Source organism: Brassica rapa, chromosome A05 (genome assembly GCF_000309985.2).
Source record: "Brassica rapa cultivar Chiifu-401-42 chromosome A05, CAAS_Brap_v3.01, whole genome shotgun sequence".
Taxonomy (NCBI): Eukaryota; Viridiplantae; Streptophyta; class Magnoliopsida; order Brassicales; family Brassicaceae; genus Brassica; species Brassica rapa.
Genome location: NC_024799.2, coordinates 7,315,826 through 7,333,167, shown reverse-complemented (window position 1 = coordinate 7,333,167; position 17,342 = coordinate 7,315,826). Strand labels below are relative to the sequence as shown.

Below are 17,342 nucleotides of genomic sequence, written 5' to 3'. Positions count from 1 at the left end.
CGATCTCGTCCCGACCGATCGATCGAAATTCGGACCGATCGATCCGCAATATGGATCGATCGGTTGCCCTTTGGAACGATCGATCCCATACTCTGATACATCCTATTTGAACCGAATTTAACTCAGCAAAATAGAAAGAATATGATAAAAACCTCCATTTATCCTCTCCTACATGACTATAATTAATAGAATGATAACTTACCATAGGTTATATAATTAATCAAAGTTATGATCCAAACTGGACTAATAAAACATGCAAACAATCGAGATCCGAATTCGAAATGCGCAGAAAACTTAAAAAACCGGTGGAATACAATGGAAAGATATAACTGATACTGATCATTGGTGGTCGTCAGGACTGCAGCTCCTACTCTGTCCTGGTGCTCGTCTGCTCCTATGGAGGCGTGAACCTCGCTCTTCATCGGTTGCTTCATCAGATGGTTCATTTTCTGCGTCGTCTCTAGTCATATCAGCTGCCTCTGAAGTCTTTGGAGCGCGGCAGCAGGAAGGAGTAGGTGGACATCTAATCTTTGCGAGTGCACCCCACACAGTCTGCATCATCGTCGAGAGCTTGATTAATGTATCGGCAGTCCATGCGAACTGCTGCTGCTGTGTACCATCTAATGGTGGTGCTCCAGAATCAAACTGACCAGTATATGGTGGTAACAAATACTCCATAGAAGGGTTTGGAGTATGATCGACTGAGATATCCGGAATGGTGTCATCCTCACATTGTGTCTGTGCAGGACCAGAAGAAGAAGAACCACGACGACGTTTTGAAGCTGGTGGAGGAGGCGTGTAAAGAACTTCAGCAGGAGGCTTGAATTCCATGTTCTCCACAGACGTCAGAGATGTGATAGCGGGTTGTGGAAGCTTGCAGTGAAGGATTGTCCCATCAGGCATGGTAAAACGGTAAATTGTACCAGAATGAAGGATCTTGGTGTTTAGGAAGAACTGGGCATCAAATCTGTCAACCGTATCCACACAAGGAGTATCCGAAAGATCAATACCATGGTGCATGAAGATCCGAGTAAGTAGACTGCCAATAGACTCATCCAAAGGCTTCCTGTCAAGAGGACGAAGACCCCTAAACTTCCTTTCAAACAACATCTGAGCAAACAATGCTCCCATGTTTACCGAAAGCTCTGCTGGAGGTTCATCTGCAACACCATACGTCGGCCTGAGAGCTAATGGCAGCCCGTAGTGAATAAGCTGCGCTTCATCTTCAGTAACTGATCCTGCTTCTGATTTTCCTAGTAGAAGATGACCCAGATATTTTGCTACCACTCGCAAGACCGGGTTTCTGAGCATTGCAAGTTTAGCTTCCCGAGATACATAAGAACTGTCTGCAATCTGGCTCCACAACAAGTAAGCACAAGGGAACTTGGGTAAAGAGCATGCCTCATGTCGGGTCTCAAATCCGAATAGTATACACAGCTCGTGTATAGACATCTCATAAAGCAGTCCTCTACATAGGAATGTAAGTTTACCTTCGCTAGCAACTTTGTTTACCTCGGACTTGTAGTGCAACTCAACTGAAGAGAGAAACTGTATAACCAAGTCTGGATATAATGGTTGTGGATTGTAGCCAAGAGTCCCAAGTCCCATGTTTTTCCACATCTTTTTGACATCCCGCACAATTCCCAACTCCTTTGTAGTGTAATCGCAGATGAACTTTGTTGGTTTAAATCTCATCCGCTGCAAACCATTGTATAGAATGCAGTGGTAATCACTCCAACCAGCATAGTAATCGCGGTGTGCGTAGGATGCAAGTTCTCTCAACTCCTTCTTACTTGAGATTTGTCGGTTATGAATTGTAGGGAGTTTAGAGAATGGAGTCAATGGGTCACGAGGCCAAGGGGCTGCTTCCCGAGGCTCATCACTTTCGGGCTGCGCCGAGGTCGAAGCAGCTGTTTCCTTGGTCTTTTTCGGTAGTCCTTTTTTTACCATTTTCTGCACACAAACCTACGTTAAAATCAACCGAATGATATATACAAAGGAATAACATACGTTCGTGTATCTTGCCAGTCCTGCATCTTCTTAAAATCTGTAGGATGCACAAACACCAAGCAGCGATCAGGGAAATTTTCGCCGTCTAGCTCTATATCTCGGTCATCTAATCGGACCGCTGGCTTCTTCAATGATTTTTGAAGTTCCAATGAATCTGTTGGCTTCTTCAATGATTTAGGAAGTTCCAACCAATCCAATGAATCTTCGACTTTAGCTTGAGAAGGATTCAAACCTTTCACAAATGTGTCTAATGGAAGGTTCTTCATGCAACTTTCCAAAAACTCTTGTGTACCCATACGAAGATCACTAGCTGATGATTGAGTAACTTTTGCACGAGGTAAATTGACACACGAATCAGCAGTCTTTAACTCTTGGTTTTTTACAGCCTGTTGACAAACACGTACAATTACAAATTACACATACAAGTTTCATGTTCAAAATAGAGAATAGACATAAACGCCAAGTTCGAAATCCATAATAAACATACAAACTTCCAAATACATATTACATCAAACCTAGCTTCAAAGACCTACATTCCATCGCCTAGTTCCAAGCTTTCAACATCTTTTAACTCTTTCTCTTAGTAGTTACCTTTTTCTTTGTTGGAGCAGTTCCTTTTTTGCTGGTGCTAGGACCACTGTTGATTTTGGTCAAGCTAGGACCGCTTGCTTGATCACTCTTTCCCACCAATTCAGTCACCACTAAACTTGTCCTGAGCTGTGTAACCTCAGCCTCAATTTTCCCCAATCTGTCGGTTACAACGGTCTCAAATTGCTCAGTTCTCTCTGAAGCTGTCCTGAGTTGTGTAACCTCAGTCTCAATCTTACCCAACCTGTCCGAGAACTGCTGACAGAATTTCTCCCCAAAAGCAGTAAAAGAAGCTTGTACCAGATCCTCCAAGAAATTTTTCATATCTGTGTCAATATTTCCTTTTGATGAAGCAGCTAGGTGGCACAAAACATTCTTTTTCCTTGACTCTGCTCCTCGGTCTGCATGCTTTCTCTTGTTTCTTCCCGAAACATCAGCTGTGCCATCAACATTCCCTGCAACATGACTATTTTCACCTCTCTCAGTATCAGCTGTTTGATCCTCTCCTTTCTCTTCGCCAGATTCCTCAAATTCAGAGTTCGTACCTTCTTTTACTCCCCAAACATGATTGTTCCAATCATGTTTACTATTGATCATATCTAAAATACGATCTACTCTTTCATCTTTCTTCTCATCCTTCTGTACAAAATCAGTTGCCAAAAGGACCACTCCATCTATGTGGGATTCCATGAATGAATGCAAAATTCCCTACATCAATCAAATCATTAGTAAAGTGAACAAAACAATAAATATTTTAATTTGAAAATAAATTTGCATACGTTTTCTGGGAATAAGTTCTCAACGCCAATGATATCTTCATAAGAACATTTTGCACATCCTCTCCAATTACCACACAGTGGACCTGTAAAATCTTTACTGACTTTTGTGCCACAAATCTCTCCTAAAGCAGGAACAGCTTCCATTATCCAAATTTGGAAACCAAACAAGAATCCTTCCATCAGATACCCCTCTTTCTGCTCTAATTTATGCCTTGTTTTATCAATTTGCTTCAGAAGGAAATCAAACGAATACAGACCCCATGGATAATTCCGAAGCTTCTCCAAATCCATCGCCAACTTCATGTACAGATGCGGGATATTCACCTTCTCATCCTTTCCCATCACCACACCCATAATAACGCAAAGATATATCAGTCTCACCCTATCAACCCAAGTCCAGGTATTGCTCTCTTCCAAATGCTTCTTTTTTATGATCTGCAAATTTATTTTTCCATTTGTCTTTATCTGCTTGCTCCAAAAACCATTATCGTCTTTCCATGTCACTAGCCCACTGTTATTCTCTCGCTTCACTTTCAGACCAGTGACAGCATGATACTCTTGCAATCCAAAACGCAGAGGTCTCCTAGCGAAAGTGAACCACTTCTCATGTCTCTTGCTTGTCATCAACTCCTTACACAAAAAAGAGTGTACCAACCTCGCCGAAAACTTCAGATCATTCTTCTGGATAACCATAATCTGTGAAAAAATGGGATCTTTCATAACTTCATCGAATTCTGGTTCCATTTTTTCTTTTAGCAACTCGAGAAGTTTTAGTCGGCAGCTGTTATTAATCTTCTTAACCTGAGGTTCCAATCCCTCACCGTATAAACGATTAGGCAACTCCAACTCCATACCTGAAATTTGAAAACAATACAACATATATCTATTAATAACAAAAACCTAAAATCCCTAAATCTATCCCGAAAATATGATTTAAACCATGATTGTGTACAAAATCTTCTCTAATCATCACCTTAACACATGATTGAAGTCTAAATATCTTAACTAACTCAAAAATCTACCTTTTACCTTTCTAATTTCAAACTCTAAAAAGAAGTGGAGATAGAGTTTCATACCTTTGCAGAACGAACTAAAGAGTGATAGATTCGTAAAAAGCTCACGAAATTGTATGAGTTAGGCCAAATAATCGTCCAAATCAGAGAATTGAGTGAGTTAGGGTTAATGAACTTTGGGTGAGAATTTGATTTTCTCTCCCTTTGTTCGTGAATGGGAAATTAAGGGTTTTGTCCCAGAGAAATCGAGCTTAAAAAGTTGAAATCATGCTTGGTCGGTTCAAATCAAGTGGGAATCAACCCGGATATAATCATACAAAACCAAAAAAATCGATTTGGGATTCTTTCCTGGGCACGGGATCGATCGATCTATTCTTAGTGGATCGGTCGATCTGTAAGGAATCGACCTTCGCCGATCGAGTGAAATGGACCAGGTCGATCAGTATATATTTCGCGTTTTTTTTTGTTCTGAATAATTATCGGGATCGAGCGATCCACTGTAACTTGTAAATCTGGATCGATCGATCCCGCTTGTCGAACTCATTATTTATCTTTTTCAAAAAATTACAATTTTAAGGGCATTACTGCCATTTTCGAAAAAATTAGTCTAATAGGACATAAAGTAGTACAGATTAGTCTAAAGGGACATAGTTACCTTTTTTTTGCTCTAAAAAAACAGATTTCCCAAGAATTAATCACTTGTGAAAGTGAAACTAGTCGGAACGGGTTTTGCCTAATCCATTCCATTTTAGTTTAGTTCCAAAAAGATGATTTCGTCTTGTAATATTCATATATTAAGATAAAACTAAAAACCAAATTTTGGGTATTATCTCAAAGCGAAAATCAGTATAACCAATATCATACAGATAAGTTCTACATTATTCACAAATTTTGTGCTACCAACTATTATCAAATAAATTCATTAATATCATATTTATCTGCATATAACAAACAAACACTGTACAAAAAAGCCAACAAAGTCCGGAAACCAATAATATCCCCTGTGGAAAAGTATGTATCTACTTTTCTTATTTTAAAACGTTTTATTCGTTTAACTTGGTGTACATAAATAACGTATGAATTCCCCCACTAACGATTTTATATCTTGAATAACTTTATCCAACACATCGGAAACGTTCACTGCGTTAACCGAAACTTCAAATGAAAGAAAAAATAAAGTACTCTTTTAGGATATAAGTTATTCTAGTTACATAGACTAGATCCCTGTTTGTGCGATCTTCACGCAGTTCAATGAGCAATAGCCATACGACGACGTTGTGATTCCGTTGGCAGTTTCACGTCATATGCTAAACCGATAATCTCAAGAAACCTGACAATGTACCAAGAAATGTCGATTTGCCACCACTCAAGCCCCTGTCTCGCCGACGACTCGAACGCGTGGTGATTGTTGTGCCAACTCTCTCCAAATGAAAACACCGATAACCACCTTGAAATTAATAAAAAAAAAAAGGAAATAATTAAAATTAACAACACTGCATCTTTGGAAACATTAGCTGTATACAATTCACGTGTGCTTTTATATTTCCAGAAAGTGACAGAGATTATATTAAATTATTTTTGAACACACCAAAATATGGATTATAAACATTTGCATACCAAACATTACGAGAAGTATCATTGGTCTTCCAAGTTCGAGTACCCCAGATATGGCAAAGCGAGTTTATGAGACAAGTAACGTGCACCTCCAGTGCTGCTCCTACCCCCTACATCACCAACCAAATCATTTATTAAATCCTACAATAGTATTCATATGTGACATTATATTTCATTTTGAATCAAAAGAAATATAGATTCACTTATACCATTCCCCAAGTAACGAAGGACATGCCACCAAGATAGAAGAGAATGATACCAAGTCCTAGAATGTGAAACAGCACCGTTTTTTGAAGAAACCTATAGAACCATTGCCTCTTCAAATCCTCAACGTTTGTTCTTCTTCCACACTACAAATAATTCATCATGATTTATATTAAATTGGTTATAAATAAATGACTTATAATGAAAAAGCTAAGATTATCTACCTTTGTAACAAGATATGCAGAATCATAAATCCACAGAAGATGACTAAACCAAAAACCTTCCTTAGGGCTGTGTGGATCTCGTTCTGAATCAGTAAACTGATGATGATACCGATGAGTACTCACCCAATCAATCGGATCTCCCTATTAATTAAAAAGATTATAATCAATAAATAAAAATACTAATTTAGGGACTTAAGATCTAGTATTAGACCAACTTTGACTAAAAATAATAAACAAATAAAAATTGTAAAATCTATGTTATTGATATGAACCTGGATAGCGAGAAGGGCACAATAGGCTAAGAGATACTCGAGCCATTTAGGGACTTTGAAACTCCGATGAGCCAAGTTCCGGTGATACGAGACGGTAATACCGAGACCACCAATCGTATAAAACAAAAAGGTAACCCAAAGAGCCGACCAGCTGAAATAAAACGGAGCCAAAAGAGCCATAGAATGCACAAACAATGAAGCTGTAAGTTTGAAATAATCTAATCTCCTCCACTTTCTCTCCCAAAACACCCATTTACGTTTCCTCTTCTCCGCCGCTTTCTCCGGCGGTGAAGGATCTTTCCGGTGGTTCTCCTCCACCGTAGATGTCACAGACATTTTCCCGATCTCCTTTTTCTCTTTTAGGTTTTCTTTGTTGTTGAGAGAACCTTTTTCTCTAGGGAAAATGGATTAAAAAAAACGATGCTTGCCTTTGTAATTTATAGTCTCATGAAGAGTTAAAAAAAAAACAAATAACGTATGATTCAGTAAATATAATAAAATATCATGATATTCGTATGGAGTGGTTTGACACGTAGGATATTTTTACATGCACTAGTGGTATATTACTTTCTTTCTAACCACTAAAATATTCATTGTTTTTTTTTGTCAGCTTTGCCTTTTAAAAAAAAAAAATTGTAATACGAATTGTTAAAATTTTATTTATTTATTTATTCTTTTTTTTTATCAAGTTAAAAGTTATTTTTAGATGCCAATGTAAAGACTAAAGAGGATTTGGGTGACACAGGGCTCGATATTCCTTGACTTATTCTAACTGTTCATATACACTGCTTTATGGATGTACGTGATTACAGGCAAAAATCACGTTCGGTAGCTGGAGACTGTTATCGAATTGATATTTCATTTTAGGTCATTTTATCCTTATTATTTACACTTTTTATTTACACTTATTATTTACACTTTAAAACATTTCATACCATTAATACATTTTTGCCTTTTGTTACCGCATTTTCTCTCTTCCCAACTTCTTAATCTTAACTATGGTGATTAAACCCAAAACTGAAATCTAACAAATATTTATCTAAATAACAAAATTATCATTAACCAAAAATCTCATTTTTACCAAAAGGATTTTTCCCTAAAACTGTAAAGTAAAATAAAAAATTTCGCCAAACCACAAAATCAGGTTTTCCAACTAAAACCGTTGAACCGGATTTTTTTGTCAAAACTGCTGAAATGAATTTTTCAACCAAATAATCATTTTTTTCTGTCAAAACAACTAAATCACTTAATATACATATATATAATATAATTTGTGTATTTAGACACAAATTAAACTTACTAAAAACCAAAATGGGATTTTGGATCGAGAAATTGCTATAAGTTAAGCAATTTCGTCACTTTTCAGTATTTCTCAATGTTTTTAAGTTTTATTCACATTTTCGATGCTATTCATTTCCCCCATGGCTGTGTTGTAGTTTTCTATCAGTAGGAAGAATCGTTGAAACAAATGACTCTAAATATATCCCAAACTCAATTTTTTTTTTGTTTTATTTAAATCAAGTAATGTGATACTCACCTGAGATCACAAGGTAGTAACAAAAAAGTTATTATTCTATCAAAAATATTTCTTTGTTTTTCCGTACGCAAATGTGCGAGTTAGAATCTAGTGTGTATGTACGAGTCAAAATCTAGTTCATCTTCCAGTTATAATCAGTGTTTTTAAAACCGAAACAATTTAATGGTTTAACCGGGTTCGCCCATGAATCAGTTACATAGCCGAATTAGGTCTAATAACTGGTTTGACTATGAACCGGTCATGTAGTCATATTGAATCTCAGAGTTATTAAACTAAAAACCGTTAAAACTATCAAAAATCTGTAAACCACGATATATACATAAAACTAGTTTATAGTCATGATGTTTTTAATTCATTAATATTATAGTTATGTATCATATTTATTAACATTATTTTTAAAATTATACACTAAAAATATATTAATCTAGATTATTGAACCTTGTTTGACCTGGTCGAACCATATTGAACCGTGATCCAAAAATCATTCGATTCAGTTTCCGGTCTGGTTTTAAAAACACGGATTATAATGTATATGTCTATATATAGATTTGAGTTAACCATAACGAGATAACCTATACCAAAGTTAACCCATTATTCTAATACTATGAGCTATCTACAGCTCTAAATTTGGTTTAAATTTCTAATCAATATTTTTTTTTTGTAAGCAACTGTAAAAAAACATTAGCCGTAAAACCATATTTATCGAAGCAGAGTTTTTAATTTGTAGAAAATAATTGTTTAGATAGAGAATCTCTTATATATTAATTGAGAATCATTTAAATAGTTGTAACTTATATTTTGAACTAATTACAAAAAAAACTTGATGATGTGTTACTTAATTAGAATGTCACTTTGGTTTACATGGCAACATAAGAATCAATTGAATAATTTGTAGGTCTAAAATTCAATTGTTAAGAAACATTATATTAACCCAAAATATAAGAAGTGTGTATTTTTTCCTTAAGTAAAACTGTAAAAGCTACGGTGTTACCTAATATGATTAACATATATATGACAATTAATGATTATGAATAATAAAAATTTGATAACAATAGCTTATAAATAAATCTTACTTGTATCGATCACATTAATAGATATCACCGTCACAACACCAACATAGAATATTTAGAATTGTCGATTGACAATCTGAAATGGTGACTTTATAAAGTTCACTCCATTGTTTTCCTTAAATAAACCTAAAAAGGTTTTTAATGATTAACTAAATGGGTACGTACATTGTAAAATGTGTTTTGGTTAAAAAAATTATTGCATACCCAAAATCAATATGAACCATCAACATTTTTGTTTTAAATTTTATCACAATAAAAATATAGGGTTGAGAAAAAAATCCAAATTAAAAAAAAAAACAAAACTGATCCAAAAAATAGTACTGAACTTTAACCAAAAGTGGTTAGGTATCCGAATGAGTTCAAAATTTTGGTATCTAGAAAAACGGAACTATACCTGATCCAAACCAAAATATTCCGGGTATCCAAATATATATGAACCAGATTTATATACTTAAATATATTAATTTTTAAATTTAATATCTAAAAGAATATACAAAAATATAAGATATTTTTTTTTAAGTTGTTCAAAATAGTTGGAAATATACACAAATGGTTATAAGTACATGTTTAAAATAGCTAAACGATACTTAAAATACATATTGATTTTATATGCAAATATTTAAGCTAAACCAATTTTTAAGTATTTTGACATACATTATTGACGTAGGGTGCGGATTATCATCTAGTGTTTTTTTATTTATATAGACAATCTAAAAGACAAGTATTTTCAAGATCACATATAGTCGTCTGTCATTTACCGGCCCATAAAAGAGTAATGAGCTCCATGTCTCGGGTTTAATGGGCTAGGTCCTAGAATACTTTTAAGAAGAAGGCCCAAAGGCTTGGTGGGGGAAAAGTTGACATTAACTAAATCCACCATGTTTAGTTAACGAATCTCTTTGTTTCTAAAACGTCACACTAACGGAAATGGCGGAACACGCCAAAACGACGCGTTTTAAGAGTGTATTCCCCATTACGCAGAGAGAGAGAGAGAGATTGTGGACACATCTCTCTATCTACTACACATGACATGATCTCTTGTAAGAATCGCATTATTCCCTCTTCTTCTTCATCTCACAGATCTCTTCCTCTGATACTCAATTTTCCCCTCTCTCTCTCACAAGTCACAACCTTTGGCCTCAAAACCCTAAAACTTTCTGTTTCTGGAGGCTGCTTCACCTGATTAGATCTGTTTTTCGTAAGTGGGTCTTCCAAAGTCTTCTCCTTTTGATCTACTCTCAGTTAGGGCTTTGATAAAAACTTGTGCTTTACCATTGAGTTTGTGGGTTTTGACTGGTCGTTACAAAGTCGTCTCCTTTGATCTTTTTCTGCAGGTTCTATAAAATGGAAAGAGAGAAATCTCCAGCACCTAGTGGAGGCCTCCCACCTCCATCTCCCACTCCCATCAATCACTCCTCAGATGCTAACCGGTTAAGCCACGATATGAGCCGTATGCTCGAACACCCTCCTAAGAAGATTGGCCACCGTCGAGCTCACTCCGAGATCCTAACTCTCCCTGATGATCTGAGCTTTGATAGTGACCTCGGCGTGGTTGGTGCTAACGCTGCTGATGGAGCTTCTTTCTCTGATGACACTGAAGAAGACTTGCTCTCTATGTATCTCGATATGGATAAGTTCAATTCTTCTACTGCTACTTCCTCGGCCGCCGCTCAAGTGGGTGAGCTGTCTTGGAGAAATGAGTCTGTGGGGATGCATACAGGGTTGACTTCTAATCCTCCTCGAGTCAGGCACCAGCACAGTCACTCTATGGATGGGTCGTTGAACATCAGTGAGATGCTTGTGTCGGGAGAGGGTGATGATTCTGTGGTTGATGCTAAGAAGTCCATGTCTGCTGCTAAACTCGCTGAGCTTGCTCTCATCGATCCTAAACGTGCTAAGAGGTATTATTAGTACAATCAGATTCTAAACTTCTATTGTGAATTTGGGAAAGTGTATGTATGATTTGTTTTTGCTTCATTCAAATAGGATATGGGCAAATAGGCAGTCCGCGGCGAGGTCGAAAGAAAGGAAGACGAGATATATATTTGAGCTTGAGAGAAAAGTACAGACTTTGCAGACAGAAGCTACAACTCTCTCAGCCCAGTTGACTCTCTTACAGGTTTGCTTTTTGAATTTTTTTTCTAGCTTTGCAATGTTCTTTCATGTGTTATGCGTTTCAAAACTTTTGTTATCTCGCCCTGTTTGTTCAGAGAGACACGAATGGTTTGACTGTTGAAAACAATGAGCTGAAACTGCGGTTGCAAACAATGGAGCAGCAAGTTCACTTGCAGGATGGTGAGGCTCTTTAATCATAAGCATTTTACTTCCCCCATTACATCATCATTTGGTGTAAACATTTGTCTTTTGTGTCAGAACTAAACGAAGCACTTAAGGAGGAGATCCAGCATCTGAAGGTGTTGACTGGCCAAGCTGCCTCAAACGGTGCATCATCAGCGATGAACTTTGGGTCGTTTGGACAACAACAACAACAACAACAACAGTTCTATTCCAACAATCAGTCAATGCAGACAATCTTAGCCGCACAACAGCTCCAGCAGCTGCAGCTTCATTCACAGAAACAGCAGCAACACCAACAACAGCAGCAACAGCAGCAGTTTCAGTTTCAACAGCAACAGATACAACAGCTTATGCAACACCGTCTTCGACAGCAGGAACAACAAAATGGGAAGCAGAAGCCATTTAACGGCCAGAATGAGAGCTGATGAGCACGAATACAAATACTATGTAATGATGAGAGGTACATCCATCAAATGCAATCTTCTAGTATTTTTGAGCGTTTAGCTAACTGATTTCTTGGCCTCTACAGGGTACTGGCGTTGTGTACTAACCAGAAGCCTTTTCGTACATCACTGTTCAATACATTTGAATAGCCCAAAGAAACATTATGAGTTGTTTAGATTTTGTTATTGAGACTCTGTCTCCTGTCTTAGTACACATTCAAATGCTAATTTGTTGTTATAAATCATCATAAAATATAACCGTTATTGCCAACACCATGCTTGATATTTATTTATATATTTTTTTGATGTTTATTTATATCCTCAGATGCTTTTGTATTATTAACTTGTAGTGTTTGTTATACATACAAAAGTGAGCTGCCACTTTGTATTGTTATATGTTTTGATCAGTATCGTTTTGGTAAAATGTCAAAATCATTTCACCAGATCATTAAATACTGTGTATCCATAATGAAGGGATGAGGACAGCCACAAGATTAGTCAAACACCAACCAACTCCATCGCGAGGTTGGATTGATCATAAAGAACATTCATTGCTCTCTTAATACAATATGCAACGTTTAATATAGACCTCAAGAACATTCAGCCGACAGTTTTGTTTGTGAAACACCGTCCACAAGCTTTTGCGGCTGCACTGAATACGGAAACAAGCATAGCCGCAGAAACAGCAGGAGAGTGGGACCTTATAAACTACAACAAGGCCTTTCTATAAGTAGAAAGGATGTGGTTTCTTTTGATACGCAGAATCATAAAACCTCTCCTCTTATCTTCTTCTCTTCCACCAATCACTCAACTTGAACACTAAACAATATTGTTTCTTTTCTTAACTTTGATCTCAAGTTTTTGTCTCCATTTGGTGGTTCTGTGAAAGTGAAGAGAGAAGGATGAAGATACAGTGTGATGTGTGTGAGAAAGCTCCGGCTACACTCATATGTTGTGCCGATGAGGCTGCTCTATGCGCTAAATGCGACGTTGAGGTTCACGCAGCCAATAAGCTAGCTAGCAAACACCAACGCCTTTTTCTTGACTCTATATCCACCAAGTTCCCTCCATGCGACATCTGCCTTGTAAGACACGTCTCCTCTTCTGTTTTATTATTCTTCAAGAGTATTATTGAGAAGTTTCTTAGCTTTTGTATCTATTCGTTAACAAAGATCGAGTGATTAGATTTTAACTTTAGTAAACTGATTTTAGATTTCAAGAAACACATGTTAAAAGGTTAATCTCTTTCTTGTGCTCTATCTTTGTTGACTTACAGGAAAAGGCAGCTTTCATATTCTGTGTTGAGGATAGAGCTCTTCTCTGCAGAGACTGTGACGAGGGGACGCATGCGCCTAATACTCGCTCTGCTAATCACCAGAGATTCTTGGCTACTGGAATCCGAGTCGCTCTCAGCTCTGCTAGTTGCAGTAAAGAAGTGAAGATGAACCATTTCGACCCACCTAACCAGCAGACTCTCTCTAAACCTCGAACTCAACAGCCTGCCGCTCCATCTCCTCCATGGGCTGGAGATGAGTTCTTCCGCTACTCAGATCTTGAGTGCAGTAACAAGGTGAGAAAGTGGTTTACCAAATCTATGAGTACTAAATGTGTTGGTTTGTTGTAATAGCTTATTTTCACATTTGTTGTGGTTTTGGCAGAAAGAGCAGCTTGATCTTGGAGAGCTGGACTGGCTTGCAGAGATGGGTTTCTTAGGGGACCAGCCTGATCAAGAAGCTCTACCAGCAGCTGAAGTTCCCGAGCTTTCGGTTTCACATCTAGCTCATGTTCATTCCTACAATAGACCCATGAACTCCAATGTTTCCAACAAGAAGCCGAGGCTTGAGATCCGTTATGATGATGATGAAGAGCACTTCCTTGTCCCTGACCTAGGCTTAAACTATAAAAGGAACTAGAAAACTTATATGCAGCACATGATTCAAACCAGTATTATAAGTATTTTGTATGCAGTTCAAAAAAAATATTATCTTTTATTAGCAAATGATGCTGAATTTTAAGCATAGTTCCTTAAATCATTACATTTGAGGAAGAGAGACAAAACATAGCGTGCCTAATTGGTTTCTCTTACAACAAGATTGCATAAGAAAGCTTGAGAGTTGTTTTTTTTTTTCCTACTTGCCTTCAAGAAAGCTGAGAACTTCAGCATCTGAAGGAAGAGCTGGAATGGCTCCTTTTTTGGTCGTGGTTATTGCTCCACAAGCGTTTGCGAATCTTAGCACCTTTCTCAATCTCTCTTCGTCCTGTTAATGAATTTAGAACATTTTAATATCATCTTTAACCTAAAGAGGATTCATTCAATAATTAATTAGATGCTTACCTCGAGGATGGAGTGGTCATCGGCAATCTTGTTTAGGAGAGCACCAACAAAGGAATCTCCAGCTCCGGTAGTATCCACCGCGTTCACATGGAAAGGGTCAACGGATCCACGGAAATTCTACACAGTGAATATAAGCAAAGAAACCCAATTTTAGTGGGAGACACAAAAGTCATTGACGTAATAAAGAAGTATACGAATCATTTTACTGTTCATGTGATTCGGCAAATGAGAAAAGCACAAAGTAACTTCTTCCTTTTCTTTACAAGAAGAAAATTCGTCACGTTTGATAATACAAAGAACCTTACAGATCACGACTTTTGTGACCCTCATTTGATTTCTAGAGGGTCCACGAAAAAAGAATTCAAATTTTTAATTAAGCATTAGGTGAGATCTACCAAAAAATATTAAATTGAGTAGCACAAATGATTCCTAATGTATTTTAAGTCTCCTCTGTTCTGATTAACATTTTTAATACGTTTCTCGGATCCTTTCCAAAAACATGCTAGTATATAAATAATTATGATATGTATAATATATAGCATACTAGTTTTGCCTTCTGGTATCACCTAATGGACACAGCACACAAGACACAACCAAGAGACAGTCATGATGAATGATGATGATGGTAAATGCACGTAAAAGATGTTATAGTGAGTTTACCTTGGCGTAATACCGACAACCCTTTTCACCGAGAGTGACAAGCAAGAGCTTCAAGTTGGGGTGCCACAAGGACATTGCGGTTTCATCGTCGATCTTGTTGCTTCCAGTGAGAAACTCGAGCTCGACGTCGCTCACCTTGATGATCTCAGCCTTGTCCCAGATGCTCATGATCTGTGTCTTGGCTTCTTCCTTTGATGGCCACAGAGGCTCCCTGAGGTTTGGGTCGTAGGAAAGAAGAGCTCCTGCTTCTTTCGCAACTTCCATGGCCTTCAAGTGAGCCGACCTACATGGCTCCACTATTAAGCTAATTGATCCGTAGTGAAACACTTTAGCCTGCAAAAACAAACCACAACAAAATTCAAAATTTACAAAAATCAAGTAAAAGCCGGTACACGGTACACCCCAAAAAACTCACAAAGTAGCACAAGTTTGATCATTATTCATAAGGAATAATTTCGAAGGGGCCCATTCTGATATTGATTCTTTGTTTTTTCATGTAAAACTACAATGGGGTCAATCATTATCAAACTGTTCAAGTAAAGTAAAAGGTTCTCGCCATTGAGATTAGCTGTAAAGGTACGTCTTTTACCAAAATTACGCAAAAAAAAAACAATTTCAAACCTAGCGATCATTTCACCATCGCCATAAAGATCCACTTTACACACATGTTGTTATGTGAAGAACATTCACTTTTGATCACATCAATGAGCCCGAAAATACTCAAAAATTCAGTAATTCAATTTGGATCAAGAAGAGAACACACGGCTTTAACTAATTAATCTAAAAACATCACTCCCTATTTCCACAAATCAGAACATATGTTTTATTAGCAAAAAAATATTGCTTTTGCCTAATCACGATACTAGTTAAACAAAAACGGCTGAACTTTTATTTTTAGACAAAAAAAAATGAAAATTTTCATATCACTTTCATGTTTTTTTTTTCCAATTTTCTGATGATAAAAAAAACAAGAAGTCATGTGCTTTGGACAAATCACGTGATCCCACGTGGAACAACGCACATCCGTGCGAGGAAGAAGAATACTAATAAGACCCGCGAAAAAATCGCAATGAGATGAGACAAAAGTCACCGTTAGTTAGCATTAATTGATACATATCCCATTAGAGTGAGTGAGATCATCTTCTAGACGAAAATTCAAAAAAAACTAGACTAATGAATCTCTACTTCCCTCCAGATCTCTTGAAAGGGATAGAGAGAGAAGAGATACACGTACCGATCTGATGAGCTCGAGGTTGAGCTCATCGGGACGGAGCAACATATCGGCGCTAGGATTCCGGTAAAACATAAACTCCCGATCTCCGTCGGCCTTCAACGTCACGAACGCCAAGGCGGTTCTAGCTCCGGTATCGAAGTTGATCCCCTGATCAGCGACGCCGTTTTTCCTCAGGATCCCAGCCAACATGTGACCGAACTCGTCGTCGCCGAGTTTTCCGACGAAGGCGGATCGTCCACCGAGACGAGAAACGGCGATGGCGACGTTAGCCGGAGCGCCGCCGGGGGCTTTGAGGAAGCCCGGAGCTTCGGCGAGGGAGACGCCGGACTCGGTGGGGACGAAGTCGATGAGCATCTCGCCGAAGCTGACGATCAGTGGTTTCTCGCCGTTGGATGCCATTTGGAAACGAGATCTGTGGATCGTTGGATCAAATCGGAGATATTAAAAAATTATAGAAGGGAAATGAAATGAAATGAAATGAAGAGGAGAGAATGGTTTATATAGAGGACGACCAAGAGTTGTAACTGGTGATGAGATAATAAACGTAATCATTTAAGATAATATAAATATTTTCTGAAATATCCATAATCCATAAAAAATCTAAGGAATGTCTTCTAAAAACATTGAGTTTCTAATAAAATGCAAAAACTGTCTTCAAAACATGTTATGAGATATGACCGTTGATTAAGTTTATGAGATATAAACGTAAATATATTCTTGAAATATCCATTATCCATAGAAATATCTGAATATATATATCTTCTAAAAACATGAAATTTCTAATAAAATGCAAAAAATCTTGTCAAAATCTTATTACCTTTTTCAAAAGTTTACCCGAATCTTAGATTTTTCTATTTTATTTCTTAATCAAGATTAAAAGTGGTAATCGTATATCAGGAGGAGTCATTTACTCGTAATAAATCTATAGAGTAAATTATATATTTAGTACATTTGTATTGTATATATCATGATGTATGGTAGTATCTTGTCTGATTAATGGGATAATGACAAAACACCAGCAACGTACTCTTACCGTCTCACGTGTTTAAGAATAATATAGA

At 37.2% G+C, this 17,342-nt stretch overlaps 5 protein-coding genes across 5 annotated transcripts; 2 read left to right on the top strand and 3 right to left on the bottom strand.

Moving 5' to 3' along the window:
* Positions 1-1,959: 1,959 nt before the first annotated feature.
* Positions 1,960-5,199, bottom strand: LOC117134000. The gene is made up of 3 exons (XM_033291353.1): positions 3,378-5,199; positions 2,602-3,306; positions 1,960-2,396 (listed from the first exon to the last, which is right to left on the bottom strand). Exons 1-3 carry the CDS (start codon positions 4,254-4,256, stop codon positions 1,977-1,979), a joined length of 2,004 nt encoding a protein of 667 aa, XP_033147244.1. The 5' UTR covers positions 4,257-5,199; the 3' UTR covers positions 1,960-1,976.
* A 270-nt stretch (positions 5,200-5,469) lies between these two features.
* On the bottom strand, positions 5,470-9,986 carry LOC103867882 (delta-9 acyl-lipid desaturase 2). The gene is made up of 5 exons (XM_009145967.3): positions 6,705-9,986; positions 6,433-6,573; positions 6,214-6,354; positions 6,008-6,114; positions 5,470-5,837 (listed from the first exon to the last, which is right to left on the bottom strand). Exons 1-5 carry the CDS (start codon positions 7,038-7,040, stop codon positions 5,639-5,641), a joined length of 924 nt encoding a protein of 307 aa, XP_009144215.1. The 5' UTR covers positions 7,041-9,986; the 3' UTR covers positions 5,470-5,638.
* A 326-nt stretch (positions 9,987-10,312) lies between these two features.
* On the top strand, positions 10,313-12,364 carry LOC103867880 (probable transcription factor PosF21). The gene is given in 7 exon segments (XM_009145966.3): positions 10,313-10,552; positions 10,646-11,212; positions 11,298-11,430; positions 11,522-11,606; positions 11,685-11,920; positions 11,922-12,069; positions 12,139-12,364. Coding segments are annotated over 6 exon segments (1,263 nt in total). The 5' UTR covers positions 10,313-10,552; positions 10,646-10,655; the 3' UTR covers positions 12,243-12,364.
* A 267-nt stretch (positions 12,365-12,631) lies between these two features.
* LOC103867878 (B-box zinc finger protein 25) lies at positions 12,632-14,079 on the top strand. The gene is made up of 3 exons (XM_009145962.3): positions 12,632-13,137; positions 13,329-13,622; positions 13,711-14,079. Exons 1-3 carry the CDS (start codon positions 12,955-12,957, stop codon positions 13,963-13,965), a joined length of 732 nt encoding a protein of 243 aa, XP_009144210.1. The 5' UTR covers positions 12,632-12,954; the 3' UTR covers positions 13,966-14,079.
* On the bottom strand, positions 14,019-16,796 carry LOC103867879 (probable fructokinase-1). The gene is made up of 4 exons (XM_009145963.3): positions 16,282-16,796; positions 15,048-15,380; positions 14,388-14,504; positions 14,019-14,310 (listed from the first exon to the last, which is right to left on the bottom strand). The coding sequence occupies exons 1-4, from the start codon at positions 16,678-16,680 to the stop codon at positions 14,182-14,184; spliced, it is 978 nt and encodes a 325-aa protein (XP_009144211.1). The 5' UTR covers positions 16,681-16,796; the 3' UTR covers positions 14,019-14,181.
* Between the last annotated feature and the right edge of the window lie 546 nt (positions 16,797-17,342).

Excerpts from the sequence above, each read along its gene's own strand:
- LOC117134000 (XM_033291353.1), bottom strand. The coding sequence starts at position 4,256 with ATGTTGTATTGTTTTCAAATTTCAGGTATGGAGTTGGAGTTGCCTAAT. Across the intron at positions 3,307-3,377 it reads AGAACTTATTCCCAGAAAAC|GGAATTTTGCATTCATTCAT; the intron begins GTATGCAAATTT and ends TGATTGATGTAG. Across the intron at positions 2,397-2,601 it reads CTGCTCCAACAAAGAAAAAG|GCTGTAAAAAACCAAGAGTT; the intron begins GTAACTACTAAG and ends GTTTGTCAACAG.
- LOC103867882 (XM_009145967.3), bottom strand. The coding sequence starts at position 7,040 with ATGTCTGTGACATCTACGGTGGAGGAGAACCACCGGAAAGATCCTTCA. Across the intron at positions 6,355-6,432 it reads CTGCATATCTTGTTACAAAG|TGTGGAAGAAGAACAAACGT; the intron begins GTAGATAATCTT and ends AATTATTTGTAG. Across the intron at positions 6,115-6,213 it reads CCTTCGTTACTTGGGGAATG|GGGGTAGGAGCAGCACTGGA; the intron begins GTATAAGTGAAT and ends TTGGTGATGTAG.
- LOC103867878 (XM_009145962.3), top strand. The coding sequence starts at position 12,955 with ATGAAGATACAGTGTGATGTGTGTGAGAAAGCTCCGGCTACACTCATA. Across the intron at positions 13,138-13,328 it reads CTCCATGCGACATCTGCCTT|GAAAAGGCAGCTTTCATATT; the intron begins GTAAGACACGTC and ends GTTGACTTACAG. Across the intron at positions 13,623-13,710 it reads ATCTTGAGTGCAGTAACAAG|AAAGAGCAGCTTGATCTTGG; the intron begins GTGAGAAAGTGG and ends TGGTTTTGGCAG.
- LOC103867879 (XM_009145963.3), bottom strand. The coding sequence starts at position 16,680 with ATGGCATCCAACGGCGAGAAACCACTGATCGTCAGCTTCGGCGAGATG. Across the intron at positions 15,381-16,281 it reads ACCTCGAGCTCATCAGATCG|GCTAAAGTGTTTCACTACGG; the intron begins GTACGTGTATCT and ends TTGTTTTTGCAG. Across the intron at positions 14,311-14,387 it reads ATGACCACTCCATCCTCGAG|GACGAAGAGAGATTGAGAAA; the intron begins GTAAGCATCTAA and ends ATTCATTAACAG.